The sequence below is a fragment of the Malaclemys terrapin genome, chromosome 2 (genome assembly GCF_027887155.1).
Source record: "Malaclemys terrapin pileata isolate rMalTer1 chromosome 2, rMalTer1.hap1, whole genome shotgun sequence".
Lineage (NCBI taxonomy): Eukaryota > Metazoa > Chordata > Testudines > Emydidae > Malaclemys > Malaclemys terrapin.
The window spans coordinates 141,642,410-141,665,637 of record NC_071506.1 but is presented as its reverse complement, the minus strand read 5'-3'; the positions used below and the strand labels follow the sequence as shown (position 1 = coordinate 141,665,637).

General features: G+C 50.9%; 1 protein-coding gene across 1 annotated transcript in view; it reads left to right on the top strand.

Annotated features, from left to right (window-relative positions):
- Nucleotides 1–958: 958 nt before the first annotated feature.
- SNRNP200 (small nuclear ribonucleoprotein U5 subunit 200) overlaps nucleotides 959–23,228 on the top strand; it is a 43,199-nt gene continuing 20,929 nt past the window's right edge. The window contains exons 1-18 of the mRNA XM_054017560.1: nucleotides 959–1,105; nucleotides 3,724–3,887; nucleotides 5,301–5,472; nucleotides 6,014–6,206; nucleotides 7,445–7,500; nucleotides 8,695–8,793; nucleotides 12,768–12,920; nucleotides 13,616–13,715; nucleotides 14,248–14,384; nucleotides 15,313–15,396; nucleotides 15,659–15,832; nucleotides 17,083–17,220; nucleotides 19,448–19,603; nucleotides 19,974–20,144; nucleotides 20,450–20,643; nucleotides 21,665–21,788; nucleotides 22,365–22,514; nucleotides 22,895–23,005. Coding sequence (XP_053873535.1) covers nucleotides 1,061–1,105; nucleotides 3,724–3,887; nucleotides 5,301–5,472; nucleotides 6,014–6,206; nucleotides 7,445–7,500; nucleotides 8,695–8,793; nucleotides 12,768–12,920; nucleotides 13,616–13,715; nucleotides 14,248–14,384; nucleotides 15,313–15,396; nucleotides 15,659–15,832; nucleotides 17,083–17,220; nucleotides 19,448–19,603; nucleotides 19,974–20,144; nucleotides 20,450–20,643; nucleotides 21,665–21,788; nucleotides 22,365–22,514; nucleotides 22,895–23,005 — 2,421 coding nt within the window. The 5' untranslated portion in view covers nucleotides 959–1,060. The remainder of the gene's footprint in view (nucleotides 1,106–3,723; nucleotides 3,888–5,300; nucleotides 5,473–6,013; nucleotides 6,207–7,444; nucleotides 7,501–8,694; nucleotides 8,794–12,767; nucleotides 12,921–13,615; nucleotides 13,716–14,247; nucleotides 14,385–15,312; nucleotides 15,397–15,658; nucleotides 15,833–17,082; nucleotides 17,221–19,447; nucleotides 19,604–19,973; nucleotides 20,145–20,449; nucleotides 20,644–21,664; nucleotides 21,789–22,364; nucleotides 22,515–22,894; nucleotides 23,006–23,228) is intronic.

The following is a 23,228-nucleotide window of genomic DNA, read 5'->3' as shown; positions in this document are numbered from 1 at the left end:
GAAAGACAAAATTAGACGAGGACCATTGCCTTGGGCAGGAATAAACAGAGGTAAACAAAACGTGTACCTAGGCCTCATCAAGCAGCATCAGGATAAAGATAGGGAGCAAATCTGGGATATCAGTGGCCCAGCTGTTGCCTGGAGCTGTGATTGTGAGGGGCCGAGAGGGGAGGTGAAAGGACTTGGGCTGTGTGCCACCATCAGTCCTGTGCCAGCTAATCCTGAGCACTATTGAAGTTATCCCTGCTTTAGTCTGAACTGCTACCCGCACTGTCCCTGGCGTTAGCCCACGACAAAGCTTTTCATTTCGCTGTTGCGCTTCATTCACCAACTTCCTCTTATTTGGAAAGAAAAAAATCCACAAAGAAGCAGAAGAGGTGGGGTGCACTCCACTCCTACTCCAGTTCCTGCCAAAGCGCCAGACCCTACAGCCAGAGCTCCTAGCTCTGCACTACGGAGGGCGACTCACAATCCTGGACAATGCTCCAAGCCTGAAGTGACCACAACAGAGAAAGCGCCCCACCCTTTGGGAGAGAGACTGGAGCAAAACATAACTCTGATGCTTCATACAATGGTGTGGGTCAGGCTCATGCCAGCTTGGAGCCCCGCTCCCTGGGCCCGCAGGATGGGAGGGAGCCCCGCCCCCCGGGCAATACCGGCTGGAAGGGAGCCCCGCGCCCCTAGGTCACGGGCTAGGACCCAGCCAGCTGGGAAAGGCCGGGGCAGATTTTTGACACATCCCCGCCCCCAGGCGCAGGCCGGCCCGTCGCTAGGCAACTCCGCTGCGCGCTCACGCGGCCAGGGGGCGGGGCTGACGTCTGGGCGCGAGGGGCCCGAACGCGGCAGGGTCAGTGGCTCTACGGGGAGAAGCAGCAGTAGGACGACATCCGGCGGCTGACTCGCGGCAGGGCACTTCCGGTGTGCCCCGGAAGGACTTGCCGGCCGGACGTGCGTGCTGCGCCGCGCTCCGTTTCAGTTTTGGCCTGATCCGCTGCACGGGGCGGGGGGAAGCGGCTCGACTCTAGCACCGGGGTCCGGGCCGGGCGGGTGAGGCGGCGCCATGGCGGATGTGACTGCGCGGAGCCTGCAGTACGAGTACAAGGCGGTGAGTGGGAGCGGCGGCCCGGGTGCGGGGCCGGGGGAGCTGGGGAGGGAGGGGAGCAGGAGCCCGGGGGGCCCCGGGTGCGTGGACGGGGGGGGCGGGAAGGGGAGCAGGAGCCCGGGGGGCGGGAAGTGGCCCTCTTCTGGGCCTGTGTGTGAGCGAGCAGTTCTGCTCCCACCACCACACACCCCTGCACCCCCCCACCCCCCTTTTCCTTGCAGGAAGGAAACACTAACTCGAACCTGGGTAAGCTTTATACAGGCCGTAGCTTTGCTGTAAAATTACCATCAATGTCTTAACGTACACATCGGGAGATAGATCATAAAACATGATCCTGGAAACCCTGGGTTGCGTCATAACTCTGATAGCACGTAGGGTGCTCATGCTTGGCATGCGATAAGCTCTGCTATATACATGCAGTGTGGGGAAGTATGGTGGCTGTGGGAATCATTATTTCAGATTGCCCGACGGTTGTGTGTTCACAGTGTCAGCCATGAGGTGCTAGAATTGCATTTCATTTAAGTTTATAAAACGAACTTACCCGTGACCCTGCTTCCCTCTCCAGCTACTGCCCCTTATCCCTTTCATCCCTAAGCTCATTGAGATTCTGTCTTTAATTGACTGGTTTCAGTGTGGTAGCCATGTTCGTCTGTATCAGCAAAACAACCAGGAGTCCTTGTGGCACCTTAGAGACTAACACATTTATTTGGGCATAAGCTTTCATGGGCTAAAACCCACTTCATCAGATGCATGGAGTGGAAAATACGGTAGGTAGAATATACATACATAGTACATGAAAGAGATTGAGGAGGGAGATTGAAGTGTTCTCTGAAAAAATAAATGGTCACAAATCAGACGTCAAGAACTATAACATTAAAAAACCAGTCGGAGAACACTTCAGTCTCCCTGGACACTCAATAACAGACTTAAAAGTGGCAATTCTTCAACAAAAAAACTTCAAAAACAGACTCCAACGAGAAACTGCAGAACTGGGATTAATTTGCAAACTGGACACCATCAAATTAGGTCTGAATAAAGATTGGGAGTGGATGGGTCACTACAAAAACTAAAAAATAATTTCCTCATGCTAATTTTCCCCTACTGTTACTCACACCTTCTTGTCAACTGTTTGAAATGGGCCACCCTGATTTCCACTATAAAAGTGATTTTTCCTCCTGTTGATAATATCCCACTTCCACTTTAATTGAATTATCTTGTTAGAACTGACCCCCCACTTTGTAAGGCAACTCTCATCTTTTCATGTACTGTGTGTATATATTCTGCCTATTGTGTTTCCCACTCCATGCATCTCATGAAGTGGGATTTAGCCCAGGAAAGCTTATGCCGAAATAAATTTGTTAGTCTCTAAGGTGCCACGAGTACTCCTCGTTGTTTTTGTCTCTAATTGCTGTGTGTTATTCCTTTCCTTCAGTTGCATCCTAGATCCTGCATAATATCCCTAAAATGCAGCCTTTCTTATTTCTGTATTCACACAGATAAAACTCTTGTCCAAGCTCTCATCTTACATCTTGATTATTGCTACATCCTTCTTTCTGGCCTGGATCACTGCAGTCTTGCCCCACTCCTATCTGTTCAGAATGCTGCTGCAAAGATAATTTCCCTAGCCCTGACCAAGTCACCCCTTTCTTTGTATCCCTCACTGGTCCCCCTATTATCAAAGGCGCTGACTCCGTGGGTGCTCCGGAGCTGGGGGAGCACCCATGGGGAAAAAATGGTGGGTGCTAAGCACCCACCAGTAACCCCCCATCAGAACCTCCTGCCTGCTGGCAGGCCCTGACAATCAGCACCTCCCACCCAATGCTATAAGCTGTTTCGCAGCATGCGGGAGGCTCGGGGGGGGGGGGGGGGGGAGGAGCGAGGACACAGTGTGCTTGGGGAAGGGGGTGGGGCCTTTGGGAAGGGGTGGAGTGTGTCCCCCTTCTCCCCCCCTCCCCCACGCATTGGAAGGTTGGCACCTGTGCCCTTTATTGTATCAAACACAAGCTACTTGTCTTCACTTACTTTCAAGACACTTCACGGTCAATTCCCACCCTATCTATCACCTCTCATTGGCTCTTGAGCTGTTGACTCCTGCCTCCGATTGGCTGCTGCTACCATCCACTTGTTAAATTTTCAGACAAGCATCTTCATGCTTTCCCTGTACTGCCCCTCCCCCTTGTGACACCCCCTGTAAATATTTGCAAAGGCATCTCATTATCTTCCTTCAGATCCCTTCTCAAAACTGCCCTTTGCAGTAACGCCTGCAAAAAGCCAGACAGCTGCTAGAGTGCTGAGGCCACTGATGATCGCCACTCATTGTTTCCTTATGCTCTGCTGTCTGTATCCATTTGTTGTTGTCTGGTTTTATACTTGGATTGTAAGCTTTTGGGAGCAGAGCTTGTCTTTTTTGTTCTGTTTGTACAGTGCCTAGCACCATGGGGGTCTGGGCTCATGACTAGAGCTCCTAGATGCTACAATAATGATGATAATATGTGGGAGTTTGTTTGGGATGGGCCACTGGCAATAATGAAACGTACTACTGGCCTGGCTGGGGTTGTAGAGATTGTTGCATTGGTTTCTTCATACCTCTTACCTGTTCTCTTGTGCTGTGATCCCTCCAGAACTCTAACCTTGTACTTCAAGCTGATCGCTCCTTGATCGACAGGACCCGCCGAGATGAGCCTACGGGGGAGGTGCTCTCCTTGGTTGGGAAGCTGGAGGGCACTCGGATGGGTGACAAGGCTCAAAGAACCAAACCCCAGATGCAGGAAGAGAGACGAGCGAAGTGAGTGGGTTACGCATGAATTTGTCTTTCAGAGCTTGGGCACAGAGCATTGAATGAGAGCATCCTGACTGCAGCATGGTATTCAGGAGTCTCATTCTGAAAAGCTTGTGTGGGATCTAGCCCTGGAATTTAAAATATTTCCTCACTGTCTGGGTTTCAACGATAATCATTAAGGATGATATTTAATCATGGAGGTTATGGATTCTGTGACTTTAATGAACCTCCGTGACTTCTTTGGCTTCAGCCCCAGCGGCAGGGTCTGGCGCTATCAGTCCCATCCCTCACAGCTTTTTTCAGTAAAAGCCATGGACAGGCCATGGGCTTCAATGAATTTTTGTTTATTGCCCGTGACCTGACCGTGGCTTTTACTGAAAATAACCATGACAAACTCTTAACCTTAATTATCATGCAGTTATCTAGGAAAACCCTTAAAGCGTGTGCTCTTAAAGTGATGCCTGCTCACAGCCCTCCTCAACATTGCTTCTTATGCAAGTTCAGCTGTGTACTCTTGATTTGTTTTACTTGCAACTTATTCTATAACCCTTAGTGCAGATGGTGTAACCCTATAGAGAACGATTCTGTTACGCCACACAGATGCAGGAAGGAGCAGTGAAGGTTGTTTTGAGGAACCTCAACTTGAAATTCCATGACTTTAAGATCTTAATTGCATCAGACTTAATGCTGAGTTAATGTTCTCGCATCCGAGTACTGCAGTGGAGAAGGAGAGTTTCATGTGAACTGGCCAGGCAGCGATAATTTTTACTGAACTTGAAACAAATGAAAGTAACTTCTTGTGCCATGGATAGAAAATACATTTGAAGGGGTACTGTCAGGCTTTTTAAAGAAATCACATTTTAAAAACGTCCTTGAGCTATTGATAGCTTGAATTATTAAAAAAAACTCTTTGCCACCATGTATGTTAAGTGCTTACTTTCTAATTTTACACTACTTAGACCATGGCAATCGATAGGGAAACTGACCATTCGGTGTCTTTTGCACTAGCCTCGTGTTTCAGGATTGAAGTTACAAATACTGAAGCTAATGGTTAAATCCCAATGAAAAATGTTTTTTAATTTTAATAAAAATGCAAGCAAACCTAGTAAACATGTTTCGTTTTAGTTTTAAAACGTCCAACACCACCTTAACTCTTGCACCTAAACTGTGATGTTTTATATGAAGGGTAAATGACCCCAGATTAGAATGATGGTCCTTCATTGGGTAGGTGAGGGGTGAGAGATTGGTGACTTTTACTGCATGTTGACCGGTTTAAAGTCAAATGTGGGGACAGAAAAAGTTTCATCAGAGGGTTGCTTGTCCATTGTCTTTTCCCAGCCAGAAGGACTGGCACAGTTTGGAGAAGCAACTTCATCTGCTGATTGGCTTGTGTGATGTTTTCCTTGCCCTGCTTTCTAGGAGGAGGAAGCGTGATGAGGACAGGCATGATATCAACAAAATGAAGGGTTATACGCTGCTCTCTGAGGGCATTGACGAGATGGTGGGAATCATCTACAAACCCAAAACCAAGGAGACCCGGGAGACCTATGAGGTGCTGCTAAGTTTCATTCAGGCAGCCCTTGGGGACCAGGTAAGGATGTGCATGGACCTGTGAGGGTATCTTTGTAGACACATCAGCCGAGTGGAATTGTCAGAACCCCTAGTGTATGTGTGTGTGAGGCAAATAGCTGGCAGAGCTGTAGCTCAGACAAATCAATAAGCTGGTCTTTGGATCCTTGACAGCTAATGGTTCTGTTGCAAGCTAGTGAGATGTATAACCGCTTGTGGGTGCTAAAGCTCTTCACCTGAGATACTGTCTCCATAGGACCCTTGAGCTGCCTGGAGTGACTGCCCTTACTGTAAGATGGGATCTGACTTCTGAGCAGGGTCGTGGCCGTTGCTGTTTCTCATGTGCTGGCACAGTGCTGCAGTGTTTTAGAGGGGAATGCTTCCAGATCGGTTGTTTTTCCATGGAGATAATTATTGTAGACAGAGAGCTGGAAGCATTTAGTCCATAAATGTGAGCCTGTCTTCTAGTTCCACAGCTGAGCAGTGGCAGTGCTTATCCCAGTCAGGTACATGGAGCATCCCCCAAATTAGGTGTGTTGCAGCTGTTCTCATTTCTTCTGCAGCCACGTGACATTCTCTGTGGAGCAGCGGACGAGGTCTTGGCTGTATTGAAGAACGAGAAGCTGCGAGACAAAGAGAGGCGGAAGGAAATTGATTTGCTGTTGGGACAGACGGATGACACCCGCTACCATGTGCTGGTGAACTTGGGCAAGAAGATCTCAGACTATGGTGGTGACAAGGAGATCCAGAACATGGGTAGGGATCACCCTTGAGCTTGCGCCTGGACTGCTCCCGTGTGTTATCTCACAGAGCACAGTATACGGGTTGTCAGCATGTCATATTTCAATAGCTGGGGCACAGACGAGGCACAGTGCCTGTATACAGGGAGGCTAGAAAGTGTTTTAAACTGAGATGGGGCTTAAAAATGTTTCTTTGGGTTTTGGTGGTAAATAGTTATTGCACTTGGAGACTAAGGGCTACATGCTAGCCCAGGGGTGGGCAAACTTTTTGGGCCGAGGGCCACATCTGGGTGGGAAAATTGTATGTAGGGCCGGGGCAGGAAGTGCGGTGTATGGGAGGGGGTGCAGTGTGCAAGAAGGGGCTCAGGGCAAGGGATTGGGGCAGAGGAGAGGTGCGGGGTGTATGAGGGGGCTCAGGGAAGGGAGGAGGGGTGCGGAGTGCAGGAGGGGGCTCAGGCCAGGGGTTGGGGTGCAGGAGGTATGCGGTGGGGGTTGGGGTGCAGGGTGCAGCAGGGGGCTCAGGGCAGGGGATTGGGGTGCGAGGTGCAGGCAGAGGGCTTAGGGCAGGGAGTTGGGGGACGGGGTGCAGGAGGGGTTCGGGCTCCGGCCTGGCGCCACTTACCTAAAGCGGCTCTAGGGTGGCAGCGGCACGCTCCCTGCCTGCCCTGTCCCCGGCCCTACACCGCTCCAGGCAGCGCTGCGGCCCCTGGGGGAGGGGAAGCGGAGGGCTCTGCGTGCGCTGCCCTTGCCACGCATCCAGGTACCTCCCCTGAAGCTCCCATTGGCTTCAGTTTGCCATTCCCAGCCAATGGGAGCTGTGGGGGCAGTGCCTGGAGGTATGGGCAAAGCACAGAGCCCTCTGCCCCACCCATCCAGGGGCCCCTTCTGAGAGTGATGCAGGGCCCACGGCACCACGGGGGGGCAATCCTGCTGGCCGGATCAAAAGCTCTGAGGGGTCCGATACGGCCGTGGGCCGTAGTTTGCTCACCCCTGCCTAGCCTAAGCCATGCATACAACTCCCAGAGACAGCCATGGATAACGTTTAGTTTTTCGATTCAAATCCTGATTCAGTCACAAATAAAACGAGTGATATTTTCTCCACTTAGCCTCTAGTGGGAACGTATCTATGTTCTGGCCTTTCCCTGGGTGTGCTCTCCATGCTTTAGTGGGTGCTCTTGCGTTCTAGTGGTGCAAAAGGGGGATAAGTGGGTTGAGCTTGGGCCTGCACCCTTCTGACTCCGTCCCCCTTTGCAGATGATAACATTGATGAGACGTACGGAGTGAATGTGCAGTTTGAGTCTGATGAAGAGGTAAGTGATCAGACGCTTCTAAGGTGGTGGCTGAGCTGTCCCTCTTCTTTTTGCTGCTGGTTGTGGACAGGGCTTGGGGACGCGGGGAGCTGGAGTTTGGCTCAATCTCAGCCATGTTGGCCAGCGAGGCTGAGTCAAGCCAGAAGCTTAGACCCTGCTTCCTGGCACTGGAAGGCTTGGTAAATTGCTGTACTAAGCTGTACCACCTTTCACAGAAATGTGTATGAATTCTATGGCTTGGCCCACAGGCCAGCTGCTTGGTTTTGATCAGCTGTCAGACTTCCTGGCCTCCTCAACAGTCCCTTTCAGATTGAAACTTGCTCTCTCTCTGACTTCCTGTTTCCTGCAATGCCTTTTCTAAGTGTGAGCCACTTGGGACTATTTAATATAATTGCTCTTCTGCCTCACTCACCTGAATGAGGGTCTGAAAAGAATTGCCTTGGCTGGTTCCTTAAGGCAGAACAATACAGGAACCTCTGAGTCATTGGTAGCACTTACTTTTGAAGGTCTTGAGGTGGGAAAGGATTGAAAGGCCTTGTACGCACCAATGAGTTCTGAGTGCACATTAACATCACAAGGCAGATGAGGGTTGCCTGCAGCGAGCTCAGTGGAAACGTGGTCCATCAAAAACAGAACTAACCCGAGGGACTAGCTGCCCCAGGGGAGTACTGAGAAGAATAACAGTGAGCCTGAGCAAGGGACCTGACACGTGGCTAGGATGGGACTATAAGGAACTGTCCCTCTTTCTGCTCTAGGCCATAGACGATTGCTGGATGAAAGATCTTCTCTCACTCCAATAATTTAGGGGTGCACCAATTGGCTTGGTGCACTATTTTTTCTACGGACTTTGGCTGCATCTGGTATTGGCCACAACTGAAAGCAAGATGCCAGACTACAATGATAATGCTCACTTCTATTGAGCTTGCAGTACGAGGAGCGCCATCCCTGATATGCTCATATCTTGTAAATGGGGAGACTGAGGTATGGGATGATGGGACTTGCCCAAAGTCCTGTGATCTTCTGCCTTAACCACAGTATGATGTTTCTGCTGCTGGAGGAAGGACTAGCTCGGCCAGCTCTCGGTAGGAATGGCATTTCTAGCACTCCTATCCAAGGTGTGGGGGGGACCTAGAGATCTTCTCCATGAGGTTTCCTTGGGAGAGAGTCTTTCACAGGAGCTGTGTGTTCCAACAGGAAGGCGATGAGGACGTGTATGGTGAAGTACGGGATGAGGCGTCTGATGATGACATGGAGGGGGACGAGGCCGTTGTCCGCTGCACCCTCTCAGCCAATGTGAGTTTCCAAGCAGGAAGCGCAAGGCTACTTTCCTATCGCTGGAGGGTTGACTTGAAGTTGGTGGCTGTATTAAAGCTATGGGGACTTCATTCCTAACTGTGATAGCAGACACTAGTGTGTCAGATCTAGCTGAGGGCCCCCTGCTGGACTGCTGTACGGGAAGCCAACCGCTGAATACTTGGGTGTCTTAAGCCCCCAGAGTCAGAACGGAGTCCAGGCACTGCTGTTGTCTTAGAACCTCTGAGCACGCTCTTAGGGAGCAGAACTTCTATGTGGTATACCCCTGCTGAGAGCTGTGACCCCGTGTCCCGCCCCAGAACCGGTGCTGACCCTCACGCTTACCCTGTAGGTTAAACACCCCCTATCCCAGAACACCAGCTGGGTGGTGGTTTGGGGCCATAGTTTCCTTCATGGAGCACATGGTAGATGTAATTCATGAAACACAGGCATTTTGCACAGGATTCTAAAACACAATTGTTCTTTCTTTTAATAGAGTGAGAAATACACAGGTCTATATAAAAATCTGCCATGCATTTCCCTACCTCAATTTCCTCACCATTCCAGAGTATTCTTTGTGTCCAGGGTCCCTCTGCAGAAGTGTGTGGCTTGTATTCTGAACCAGAAGCCTTCTGCCCACAGCTTGCCTTCTGTGAACTTGGCTGGCCTGCAGTTAATCAGGACCCCTATGTGATGTCACGCTGTTTGGAGGGGCACACGAGCGTGGGTGCCAACCTCAGGGCAGAGTCAGGAACCAGGGCACAAACCCCAAGCTTATGTTCTCTAAATACATTTCACCAACCAAGTAACAAGTGTGAACTCCTCATACCCTCTAACAGCCTTACCCTAGAGTCAGACAGTCCCTTTGGGCACTCTGGTCTCTCTTGCCACCCAGGCAAGCCTGCCTCTGTGATCGATGGTAAGTTATACCAAAAATCACAATCAGTCACTTACCCCAGGTCAGTTGTACCCCAGATCTCTCACCAAAGACTATGCTTGTAGCCAATCCTATATCAAACTAACTAAAGAGTTATTAACTAGGAAGAGGAAATGAGAGTTTGCAAGGTTAAAGCAGGTAATATACACAACAAATGAGTGACAGTGTGACCAGATTCCCAGCAGAGCCAGCTGAGGTCACTCAATAAGGGTGAACTGCAAAGAATGGGCAGACAACCCCAAAGCTGGTGGATATTTCAATACTTAGATTTACCAAGCTAGCACTAAACAGCTTCTATTATACCTCACTGGTTACTCAGCAGTCCAAAACACAGTTCCCTTAAAGTAACCCAGCCTCAGGCCTCCATCTAACTACCCAAGTCAGATATGATGAAGATTAATGAAAATCTTACTTCATCATATAAAAAGGTTCTACCAATCCCAAGGGATTGGACACATTACCTCCCAGGTTAATGAGTATTCCAGATCTTACCCAAATACACGCTACAGCCAATTCTTATTAACTAAACTAAAATTCATTAAAAAAAGAAAAGAGAGAGTATGGTTAAAAGATCAATATACATACAAACATGAGTTCAATTCTTGAGATTCAGATTTATAGCAGAGATGGTGAGCTTTGTAGCTGCAAAGAGTTCTTTTGGAATTTAGTCCATAGGTTATAGTCCAATGTCCAATATCATATCCAGGGTGTACCAGCTTAACTGGGATCTCATCTTGCAACTCAAACTTCCCCTGATGAAGCTTAAGCAGATTTGAGATGACCGAAGGAGGACCCCTGGACCTTTTATACAATTTCAAGCCTTTGACAGGCTGGAGTCCCTCGGAACAATAGGCCCTTATTTCTTAAGCATCCTCGTTAATTATTCACAGAAGGCAATTGCCTGTTTTTCCACCATTCCTAGAATCACAGAATATCAGGGTTGGAAGGGAACTCAGGAGGTCATCTAGTCCAACCCCCTGCTCAAAGCAGGACCAATTCCCATCTAAACCATCCCAGACAGGGCTTTGTCAAGCCTGACCTTAATCTCTAAGGAAGGAGATTCCACCACCTCCCTAGGTAACCCATATAGGCGAAGCTAAGGGCTAGTCTACACTAGAAACGCTGCATCAGTGCAGCTGCGCTGCTGTAGTGCTTCTGATGAAGACGCTCTTGTCGACACAATAAAACCACCTCTGCGAGAGGCGGGGTAGCTATGTCCACACTGGCGCTTAGGTCGGTGTAACTTGTGTTGCTTAGTGGGGGAAGGGTTATTCACACCTCTGAGCGGCATAAGTTATATCGACGTAAGTGGTAGTGTGTACAAGTGCTAATGCAGTGATTGGCAACCTACGGCACGCGTGCCAAAGATGGCACGCGAGCCGATTCTGAGTGGCACGCTGCTGCCCACTGAGAGGAGGAGGGGCGGAGGGGCCGGAATGCACCACATTGTGCGACGAAAGGGGGGGGGGAGGGAAGCTTGGCTGCCGCAGGACCAAGCTTCTGTCTCCTGCCCCCGCAGGGGAGAGCGGTGGGGGGGGTCCCGGCCCCCCGCCCCACTCAGCCCCCCCGGCACCGCTCTCCCCTGCAGGGGCAGGAGGCAGAAGCTTGGTCCTGCGGCAGCCAAGCTTCCCTCCTCCCCCCTTTCTTCGCACAATGTGGTGCATTCCGGCCCCTCCTCTTCCCAGAGGAGCAGAGCCAAGCGCTCGCTGCTTTGTAGAGGAGGCAGAGAGAGGTAGGGACAGGCCTGGGGGCAGGGGGTGGAACAGGGCATATCCCTCCCAGCCCCCTGCCATGAGCCGCTCAGGGCAGGGGGCTGGGAGCACCCCCACAAGCCGAGCACACCAGCCTTCTGCCCTGCACCCCCCCACCCCAACACACACCCATCCCTCTGCCCTGCACCCCCCCACACACACCCCAGCCCTCTGCCCTGACCTCGAGTTGCCCCCAACACCCAGCCTTCTGCCCTGCACCTCCACACACCCCCAGCCCTCTGCCCTGAACCCCCCAACACCCAGCCTTCTGCCCTGCACCTCCACACACACCCCAGCCCTCTGCCCTGACCTCGAGTCCCCCCGAACACCCAGCCTTCTGCCCTGCACCTCCACATCCCCCCCTAGCCCTCTGCCCTGACCTCGAGTCCCCCCCAACACCCAGCCTTCTGCCCTGCACCCTCCACACACACCCCAGCCCTCTGCCCTGACCTCGAGTCTCCCCACACCCAGCCCTCTGCCCTGAACCCCCCACCCAGCAGGCTGAGCAGGCTGGTGGCATAAGATCAGCATTTTAATTTAATTTTAAATGAAGCTTCTTAAACATTTTGAAAACCTTGTTTACTTTACATACAACAATAGTTTAGTTCTATAATATACACTTAGAGAGAGACCTCTAAAAAACCGTTAAAATGTATTACCGGCACGCGAAACCTTAAATTAGAGTGAATAAATGAAGACTCGGCACACCACTTCTGAAAAGTTGCCTACCCCTGCGCTAGTGCATGCAGCACTTTGCAAGCTACGGTATAAGCACCAAACACGTTCTTACAACTCCAATATCTGTGTTAACAGTACTAACACACAGGTGAGCCGGACTTGTTTCCAGGTATGCATTTGTGTCCAGTGAGGCCTGGGGCCTTGGCATGAGCTGGCACTGGATTTGCCAGCATCATACCCCTCTCTTGCCCAAAACTTCCTGTGTGGCTCTCCCAGTCTCCCCCTGTGAGTCTCTTTAAACCCTGTTCTGTCCTCTTTGTCCTGATGCTGGTAGCTCCTTTTTCTCCATTTCTCTCCAACTTGCAAGGCGGGTAGGAGGAAGTAGTTTCTCCCAGGTCCAGCAGACTTCCTTAGCTTTGCTATCGTCCGGTCAAAGCACCGTCATTACGATTAAGTGCTCTGGTGTCCCTAGTCTGACTGCTGCTGCCAGGGCTTTGCTCACATACATGACGGCTGGGGCAATACCCAAGGGCTGTTTGTGTCTGTCCTGTGGACTCAGTTCTGTGTGGGCGAAGGACGGCTGTAAGGAGACACTGCCTGACTTTCAGCTGGTGGCATCTGGTGAGCTGATGAGCTCCAAAAAGAGAGACTTGCATCCCCGAGACATCGATGCCTTTTGGCTTCAGCGGCAGCTGAGTCGCTTCTATGACGATGCCATCGTGTCCCAGAAGAAAGCAGATGAGGTGCTAGAGATCTTAAAGGTATGTGGCCAATTATCCTGCCTCTGTGGGTTGAGAAGGTTCCAGACTCAGGGCCTGCCTGGCTGGAAGACAGGAAGCTCCCTGGGAAAGTTCTTTACAGTTTGGACCGATTTTTCCATAGTAAAATTGTTAATACGACGAAACAACTTGCCACTGTGCCACTCTTCCCCTGAGGATACACCCACCGCGTCCCTCCTCCGTTGTGAGGATCAGATTTAACGCATGGGCAGACCTTCTCTTGGGTGACAGTTACTGCTTCTTCTGGGAGGCCAACTCTGGGGTGGTGGTTCCCATGCTAACCATGACCCTGATCCTCACTCCCTTTGACTTCAGTTGGAATTAGGGTGCCCAGCACTTCTCAGGTTCCAGCCCTTCATCTACGGTATTTATGCGGCTCAAAAGCCTGTAAACTGCACCAGCATAGATGACCCAGGTGTCCTGCCCCTCGGGGCCTCTTAAGAGGGTAGGAAGAGGTTCTGGGACAGACTGCACTTGGTTAGACTCTCGCCAGTGTTGCTTAGAGTCTTGATTGTTACATGGAGGATGTGGGTTGTCAGTCTGGCAGGTAGCTGGTATTTACTATGCAGTTGGGTTCTATCTGTTGTGCAATGGGAGTTTGGGTCCCCTGCCCTCTCCCATGGCGAAGCCGGGCAGCAGATGCATCACCAGCATCTTTCTGTCCCTTCTTTTCCCAGACTGCCAGCGATGACAGGGAGTGTGAAAACCAGCTTGTCCTGCTCCTGGGCTTTAACACCTTTGACTTCATTAAGGTGCTGAGGCAGCACAGAATGATGAGTGAGTACTGGGCACCTCGTTAACCTGCAGTGCTGTAACCCTGGTTCTTTGCCTGTGTGCTGCTCCGGTCGTGCTGCTAGCCACACCTCGGGTTATGGCTGCACTATGGGGACTTACACCAGCACAGGGGAGGCGACGTACCCCAGAGGGTAGATGCAGCCTACGGCGATGGAAGGGGTTTTTCCATCAGTGTAGGAACACCGGCTCCCTGAGCAGTGGTAGCTGGGGTGACAGAAGTATTCTTCTGTCGACCTCGTTACATCTGTGTGGGGTTTTAGGTCCGCATAGCTACGCTTGGGGCATGGGTTTTTCACATCCTTGATTGACATATGTTGTCCTACGTTTTAAATGTACTCCTGGTCTGTCAGCTTTCATAGCTGCAACTTTGTCACCTCTCCACACGTCTGCCTTCTGTGCAGTCTATCCTCTGCGCCATGCTTTGTGAAACTTCAGGTGTTCTCCACCTTGCCCCTCTCCCTCTGACCCCGTGCATTGAGGCAGCTGCCTTCTCTCACCCTCTTTCTCCCTCCAGTCCTGTACTGTACGCTGCTGGCTAGTGCACAAAGTGAAGCCGAGAAGGAGAGGATCATGGGGAAGATGGAATCTGATCCCGAGCTGTCAAAATTTCTGTATCAGCTGCATGAGACGGAGAAGGAGGATCTGATTCGGGTAAGAAGAGCGGCAAGAACCCATAAGGTCCTTGTTGCATCTGAGCTGTCACCATTGAAATAGCACTTCGCCTGCATGTCACACACACGTTTCACTGCAATCACTGAATAAACTGGATTGAAAGGAGGGGAGGGTGCTACTGGGGTCACAGCATAGAGGTTTAGAATAATAGAATATCAGGGTTGGAAGGGACCTCAAGAGGTCATCTAGTCCAACCCCCTGCTCAAAGCAGGATCAATTCCCATCTAAATCATCCCAGCCAGGGCTTTGTCAAACCTGACCTTGAAAACTCCTAAGGAAGGTGATTCCACCACCTCCCTAGGGAACCCGTTCCAGTGCTTCACCACCCTCCTAGTGAAATAGTGTTTCCTAATATCCAACCTAAACCTCCCCCACTGCAACTTGAGACCATTGCTCCTTCTGTCATCTGCTCCCTTTCAGGTAGTTGAAAACAGCTATCAAATCCCCCCTCATTCTTGATCTGATGTTGGTTGTAGACTGACCATGCATCCTCTCTTCATATTAGCCAGATCCAGCTTTGGGTGCCGAGCATTGCACCTACTTGTGCTGTTACTAATCAGCAGCTCCTGCGTCTCTGTTACGGGGTCCTCTGAGATACAACTCCCTTTGGAGCATGTCGGATCCACTCAATAGTTGGAAGGGGTTATGGAGACTTTGCGCATGACATCCTCTGTGCTCTGAGGGAGCCGAGATATCTGAACCAGGGTCTGATCCTGAGTCATCTTCCCCATAGTGCTAAGCATGGCTTGTTAGCCCCCTGAGGAGCTGCCTGACCAGCTAGCTGAAGCTGTGCTATCGCAGTAGGGCAGGAGCAGGCGCTAGTGTGCGGAGCAGGGCACAGCAGCTGCTGTTCCCCACCGAGAGGTGTCTGCACCATGTTAACCTGCCCTCTCCCTTTGCCCTCCAGGAGGAACGCTCTCGCAGGGAACGTGTGCGCCAGTCCCGGATGGACACAGACCTGGAAACCATGGATCTGGATCAAGGTGGAGAGGTGTGTCCCTTAAGGCACCTGTTCTTAGGATGCTCGAGGGGCTGAATGAGTGCAAGGGGGCTGTTGTTAAATAGGGACCGCTGGGTGCAGAAGACACCCTGATCTAGCAGCCTGCAGGTGGGGTGTGAAAGGTTAAGCCCCTGATCTGCCTGAGAAGCTTTGGGAAGCCAGACTTGCAGGCTGGAGGGAGTGGTTGCAATGCTGCCCCTTTAAATCTGGGCCCCTCCCATTCTTCCTCTGACGCCCCATCTGGTTTTTCCAGGTGCTGGCCCCGCGCCAGGTGTTGGACCTGGAAGATCTGGTGTTTGCCCAGGGCAGCCATTTCATGGCCAACAAGCGTTGCCAGCTGCCCGATGGCTCGTTCCGCAGGCAGCGCAAAGGCTACGAGGAGGTGCATGTGCCTGCCTTGAAGCCAAAGCCCTTCGGCTCCGAAGAGGTAGGTGACTCTATTCCCTTTCAGTCAGCGGTGGGCAGGGTTGGATTACTTAGCGTCCCTTCTTCCCGACCCCCCACAGAAACCTACTGGCTTTGTGGCACTTCTCACTCGCAGTGTGCGACTCAGGTGTTGAGGGAGCATCTCCACGACGTGCCCTAGGGCCAGGAGGACTTGGGCCTCTTCTGACACGTGACCCTTAAGGAGCCTGTGCGTTAAACTCTGTTTCCCTGGGATGTGCACCTGGCATTGGTGCCTCTGGTCCCCTTGCACCTTAAAGATGGGCTGCTCTGCGGGGTCTGGGGGCACTGTTGCTGTACCTCTGCTAGTCATTTGTGCAAGCTGGTCTGCTGGACTGAGCGAATGAGCATGGGCCATAGTCAAGGTTGGGTTCCAGTTCTGGCTGTGCTACTAATTCACCATGTGACTTTGGACAAGTCACTTGGACTCTGTCAGGTTCCCAAGCTGTAAAATGGAGACAAGCAAACCCATGTCGTGAAGAGTCAGTGCTGGTTGTACAGTGTTACGGATTGTTGTGGTACGTGCTGTAATCGCTGCTTTGCAGTTGGGCTGCCCTGTGAGCTCTGACGTGCAGTGGGAACTGCCTGATACACGAGAGTCTGGGAGAATCGGTAGTTTTGGCCCGAAGAGTTAGAATCCTCTATGCTAGTTGACTGCATTGCTGGTCACTGCCCGGAGTGATGGGTAAGATTTGCAGATCAGCAGTTGGAGCCCCTAGGCCAAATGCTTTGGTCTAATGGGCCCCATCTGATCTCTTACTACCTGCTCTGCACAAAGCATTATGTCCCAGCCACACTGAGGGTACGTCCAGACTACGCGCCGGATTGGTGGGTAGCGATCCATCTATGGGGGATCACTATATCGTGTCTCATCTAGATGCAATATATCGATCCCCGAATGTGCTCCCGTCGACTCCGGAACTCCACCAGAGCGAGCGGCGGTAGCGGAGTCGATGGGGGAGCCGCGGCTGTCGATCCTGCGCTGTGAGGACAGAAGGGAAGTCGAAATAAGATACGTCGACTTCAGCTACGCTATTCCCCTAGCTGAAGTTGCATATCTTGCATCGACACCCCCCCACCACCACCACCACCCAGTGTAGACCAGCCCTGAGAGAGACCAAGAAGCTCCCTGCCATTCCCCAATGTGGGGGTCTCTTCTAGACCACAGAGTGTCCTGCTTGCGGCACAATAAAGGGCCTGTTCTTTGATGTTAATGATGTTTCTCCTTTTCAGCAACTGGTTTCTGTGGACAAACTGCCCAAATACGCCCAGGCTGGGTTTGAGGGGTTCAAAACACTGAACCGGATTCAGAGCAAACTCTACCGTGCTGCACTTGAGACTGATGAGAACCTGCTACTCTGTGCTCCCACGGTAAGGATCCGGCCAAGCTGTCTCCTGCCACAGGAGGCCACCTCATAGATACTCAGTGCCTCCAGCCCCTCCTGTTTAGCACAGACTTTGGGTTGTAGCCCAACTCTCTTAGAACATAAGAATGGCCAAACTGGGTCAGACCAAAGGTCCATCAAGCCCAGTATCCTGTCTTCTGATAGTCGCCAGTGTCAGGTGCCCCAGAGGGAATGAACGGAACAGGGAATAATCAAGGGATCCATCCCCTGTCGCTCATTCCCAGCTTCTGGCAAACAGAGGCTAGGGACACCATCCCTGCCCATCCTGGCTAATAGCCATTGATGGATCATGAATTTATCTAATTTTTTAACCCTATTATAGTCTTGGCCTTCACAACATCCTCTGGCGAAGAGTTCCACAGGTTGACTGTGCCTTGTGTGAAGAAATACTTCCTTTGTTTATTTTAAACTTGCTGTCTATTAATTTCATTTGGTGACCCCTAGTTCTTGTGTTATGAGAAGGAGTAAATAACCCTTCCTGATTTACTTTCTCCACACCGGTCATGATTTTATAGATCGCTGTCATATCCCCCCTTAGTCATCTCTTTTCCAAGCTGAAAAATTCCAATCTTATTAATCTCTCCTCACACGGAAGCCGTTCCATACCCCTAATAATTTTTGTTGCCCTTTTCCGAACCTTTTCCAAGTCCAATATATCTTTTTTGAGATGGGACGACCACATCTGTACTCAGTATTCCAGATGTAGTTGTACCATGGATTTATATAGAGGCAACATATTTTCTATCTTATTTATCTATCCCTTTCTTAATGATTTGCAACATTCTGTTCGCTTTTTTGACTGCCGCTGCAAATTGAGTGGATGTTTTCAGAGAACTATCCACAATGACTCCAAGATCTTTCTTGAGTGGTAACAGCTAATTTAGACCCCATCGTTTGATATGTATAGCTGGAATTATGTTTTCCAATGTGCATAACTTTGCGTTTATCAACATTGAATTTCGTCTGCCATTTTGTTGCCCAGTCACCCAGTTTTGAGAGATCCATTTTGTAGTTCTTCAGTCTGCTTTGGACTTGACTGTCTTGAGTAGTTTTATGTCATCTGGGGGGGGGTGGGGGAGCTGGCTGGCTCATACTTTGAGGGGAATCTGTCTTTGGCTGCTGTGAGAGACTGTGGATATGATGGGGCTGATTCAATGTATGTACCAGGGTGTGACATACCAGGGTGCAATCCAGACCAGTGGAGGGCTGTGTTAACCCCTCCCCTGCAACCTTGGGTGCCTTACAATGCCTTGCTGCTGTAGCTCCCTCTTGGGCTGCTCATAAACAGCCTTCCAGCATGCAAGCCACAGCCTGACTCTCACCAGCCATGGTTATACCACAGGGTGACCCCAACACACCCCCAGTCCCAGATTTTCCACCAGAAATATGTGTCCTGTTGCTGCCCAGCACTGAGGAATAATATGCCAGTTTCTTTTGTGAAAGTTATTCAGATACTTTAAGTTAAACACACTGGATTAGCTAAAACAGTAAAACAAGCTTATTTAATACAAAGAGGTAAATTTTAAGTGAGTACAAGTAATGAGGCATAAAAGTTAGAAATGGTTACAAGAAAAATAGAGACAAGACATTTACTAATACCTGACTTGACTTAAACTAGATTAGATTCAAGCAAAGTTTCTCACCATGTGCTCCAGCAGATTACTGACCAAACCCCCCTGGAGTCCAGCGCCTACTTCCCTTGTCTCTTCAGGCGCAGTGAATGTGATGGGGGGGGGGGGGGGGGGAAAGAGTGTCTGGGGCTGTTTTGCCCCTCCTTTTTATTCTTTCAGTCCCTCTTGAAAAACATTTCCAGCTGAGAACCAGGATCCAAAGAGTCTATATGGAGAGATGTTCCCTGCTGTTTTTTCCCCACTGTTTGAACTTCCTTTGTCTTTCCTTCCTGTTTGATGACTGTTTCCTGCTTAAATGCAAATTAAGCAGAGTACACGCTCCTTTGTTTAGGACAGACCTGTTTGCCAAAGTCTTTTTGGGCAGGGTTGTGGGGTTTGGAACGTGTGTTAATAACGCCATACAGGGGAATCACATATCATGTTGCCCCACACATTTTACCAGGCCAATACTGATCAGCAAATTACGAGTTTTTTAACTGATACCTTACAAGGCGTGTTTTATGCAAAGATGATTACAGTGGTGTGTAGGGTGTGACTACAGAGGTGTATTCTGTGCCACAGGGTGCGGGGAAGACCAACGTCGCTTTGATGTGCATGCTACGCGAGATCGGGAAGCACATCAACATGGATGGAACCATCAATGTGGATGACTTCAAAATCATCTACATTGCGCCCATGCGGTCTCTGGTGCAGGAGATGGTGGGAAGCTTTGGGAAGGTAATGGAACAACTTCGCTCTGGTCTTGCTACACCTGCGGGGGAGGGGGAATGGAGCAAGGACTTGGAGCTTTGCTCCTGTGAGGTCTGTACTCAGAAGGGCCCCAGCTCAGCTCTAGCTTAAAGGGTATCAAGCCTTGAGAGGAGAGGGTGTTGTGCCTCTTATTTCCTGTTCCCTTGGGCCTGATGCCTCTATTCCAGGCTTTGTGATTCAGCACCAAAGAGGAAGAATCCGTGTCTTGCTTAATGCCACGGTGCAGAAAACCCTATTTGTTGTCTTGGGAGAGGTATGCAATTGTGCATACGATTTTCCCGGTCTCCTCACATGCACTGGGCTCTCATCCAGCCTAACCATACTTGGTCTTTCCTAGCGCCTGGCAACTTATGGCATCAACGTGGCCGAGCTGACTGGAGACCACCAGTTGTGTAAGGAAGAAATCAACGCTACCCAGATCATCGTCTGCACCCCCGAGAAGTGGGACATCATCACCCGCAAGGGTGGGGAGCGCACCTATACCCAGCTGGTGCGCCTCATTATCCTGGTGAGTAGCAGTAATGTCTCCCCGAGCCCACTGGGAGATGATGACCCTGACTGTGACTGCACTTCGAGAAGTGCCTCGTGGTACCTCAGCAGAAGGGGTTATGTCAGGGTCTTCACGGTTTCTGAGGAGGCCATAATTGATGTGAGACTCCATCTGGTAGTGATGAATAGGTGGGTGTTTAAACCTATGCAAGCCCGGCCATGCAGTTCCATCAGGGAGTACGAATGAACCAGACATGCAGCAAAGAAGTCAGTCAAGCCTTTCCCCTTTGAAGTCAACCTCTTCCCACCCCTTTTCTCCTCTAGGATGAGATCCATCTGCTGCATGACGACCGGGGCCCTGTCCTGGAGTCCTTGGTGGCTAGAGCCATCCGCAACATTGAGATGACCCAGGAGGATGTGAGGCTTGTTGGCCTGAGTGCCACTCTCCCAAACTATGAGGATGTAGCTACGTTCCTGAGAGTGGACCCCGTCAAAGGCTTATTCTACTTTGATAACAGGTGTGGGAAAGGTTGGGAAGGGCCTTTTCCAATCCAGTTGGGGAAGCAGCCAAGGTCTTTGGTGAGATCTTTGTGGGGAGGTGGTTTAGAATGTAATTGTCAATCAGCTGATGGTGCCAGGGTTTCATTGGGCATCCAGCCTGGTTTAGTTAGCCACGGGACGAGCTTGTGGCTTTTAGGGAGATCTGTTAGAATGTGTAGGTCCAGAATCGCACCCCTGAAATGCACCCTAGGGATATTTTCCTGAGGTTGTGTAACTGTTAGTTAGACTTAAGGTTAAGATTTTGTTACGGTTATTTTTAGGAAAGGGACAGGTCACAGGCAACAAACAAAAATTCACAGACGCTTGTGACCTGTCCCTGACTTTTACTGAAAATAACTGACAAAATGGGCAGTTGGGGGGTCCAGCACCCACCCCCGTTGCGGCTCCAGGGTCTCTCAGGCGCCTGCAATGGCTTGTTTGGCGTTCCGGGGCCCGTGGTTGGGAGCTGCGGGGTCCCCCAGCCAGCTGACAGCTCCAGCCCCACCGCCCCAGGGCTGAAGTAGAAAATGTCATGGAGGTCTCTGGAAGTCACAGATTCTGTGACATAAACATAGCCTTAGTTGTACTCATACCTGGGTTCAGAACTTAAGCTGGGAGGGGAAGAAAAGGGATTCTCCACCCCAATCTGCTGCAAAAGCTTCTTGGGGGAAGCTTCGAATGGCTCTGAGGTGGCTTGCAAAGTTTCATCCATATCGGAGGCCATGCATCCAGGGAATAGATTCAAGTGACAGTCGAATACTGCTGCCATAGAACTAAAACAAGGAGGCATGCTTGGCCGGAACGTGACTCATTGATTCTTCGTGTGTTGGGCTAGAGCAGGAGAGCATTTAGCATGGAGTCTCTGTGGAGGGGCTGGATTGAAGCTTGTGAAGGGATCTGCACAGTGATTCTTGGATAGAAACCATCTGATCTGTGGCAGAAATCCATAACATGGAGGTGCCATTCCAGCCAGTTCATGCTGCCTGCTTCCCATTGCAGCTTTCGCCCAGTGCCCCTGGAGCAGACCTATGTGGGAATCACAGAGAAGAAAGCAATCAAGCGCTTCCAGATCATGAATGAGATTGTCTACGAGAAGATTATGGAGCATGCTGGGAAGAACCAGGTAGGCCTGCCGTCCTGCTGGTATTTTAGTTGCTGGTGCATTTAAGCCTCTTGGTTATGGTGCCCTGGTGAGAGGCTTTTTCTATTTGTCCTGTGTACTCTGCTCCCAGCTCCAGAGCTGCTGCAGTCTCTGTCTGTGGATAGAGTAGATCTGTGCTGGCTACCAGCAGCTGAGGCAGGGGCATGTACCCCAGACTGTTGTTTCTCTGCCTGTTGACTGTCACCTGCTGACCATCCAGCACGAGCACTTCCATTCTTCCCATGTGGCTGTGCCTTACCCCAACCCCTCTGGTCAAAGCTGGCTGGAGCTCCCTCCTGAGCCAGGTCACTGAGTCTACAGTCCCTCCCAGAGCCAAGCGTCTCTCCTCTTCCAGCATTGCGGTGCTCCCATTACCAGGCCAGCAGCTCCAGCCCAGACCTGCTGCATCAGCACCATGTCCCAGTGTGTCTTCTAGGCCACCCTTTTGCACCATAGTCACCTTGCTTTCCTGAGCATAGGGAATGGGCTGGGGCAGAACTCTGTGCCAGCTGCCATGGCCTGCCCCCCAATAACAGTGCTGTGTGGTACGCTCGACAGGTGCTGGTGTTCGTTCACTCCAGGAAGGAGACAGGGAAGACGGCCCGAGCCATCAGGGACATGTGTCTGGAGAAAGATACACTGGGCCTCTTCCTTCGCGAGGGCTCAGCCTCTACAGAGGTCTTGAGGACAGAAGCTGAGCAGTGCAAGGTAACTGGCAGGCAGAGAGCTGGGGTATTTGCCTGTAGTCTGGCTGGTGTGTTATGACAGACTTGGGGGACAAAAATACTGCGGCTCACATGTCATAAGCTTGCCATGTTTCCGCAGAATCCGAGCGTTCTCTCCCTCTTGTCTCTACTCACAGCATTAAACCAAGATCTTTTCAGTGGGAACAGTGGGACCTGCATCCTTGTTCCCCGTGGGGGTGTTGGTTTCATGGCAGCATGAGAGACCAGCGCTTGTTAATGAGTGGTGGAGCTCAGGCGCTCCCTGCCCTGGTTTGCCCTCCAGGATTTCCCCTGACCTGCAGTGTGTTCTGTGGATTCACTCTCTAAAGGGTCTGACTGTAATTAGTTGTCTTTTTGCTACAGAATCTAGAGCTGAAGGACCTGTTGCCGTACGGCTTTGCTATTCACCATGCTGGGATGACCAGAGTAGATCGAACACTGGTGGAGGATCTGTTTGCTGACAAGCACATTCAGGTGAGTCCCTGCGCCAAGTGGAGCATGTGTATTCAGGTCAGGCTGGTATCGTCCCTGGGAGATACTTGAGCAGTGCTTTAAGGTGATTGCTGCTTCAGCATGTGTTGGGATGCTCCATCTGGAGACTAGAAGTGCAAGGCTGTTGATTGTCATGTCTTAATGAAGCTAGTGCTCATTGTGACTCTAGAGGCACACAGACTGGGTTCTCTCTGGTCCGAGGTCT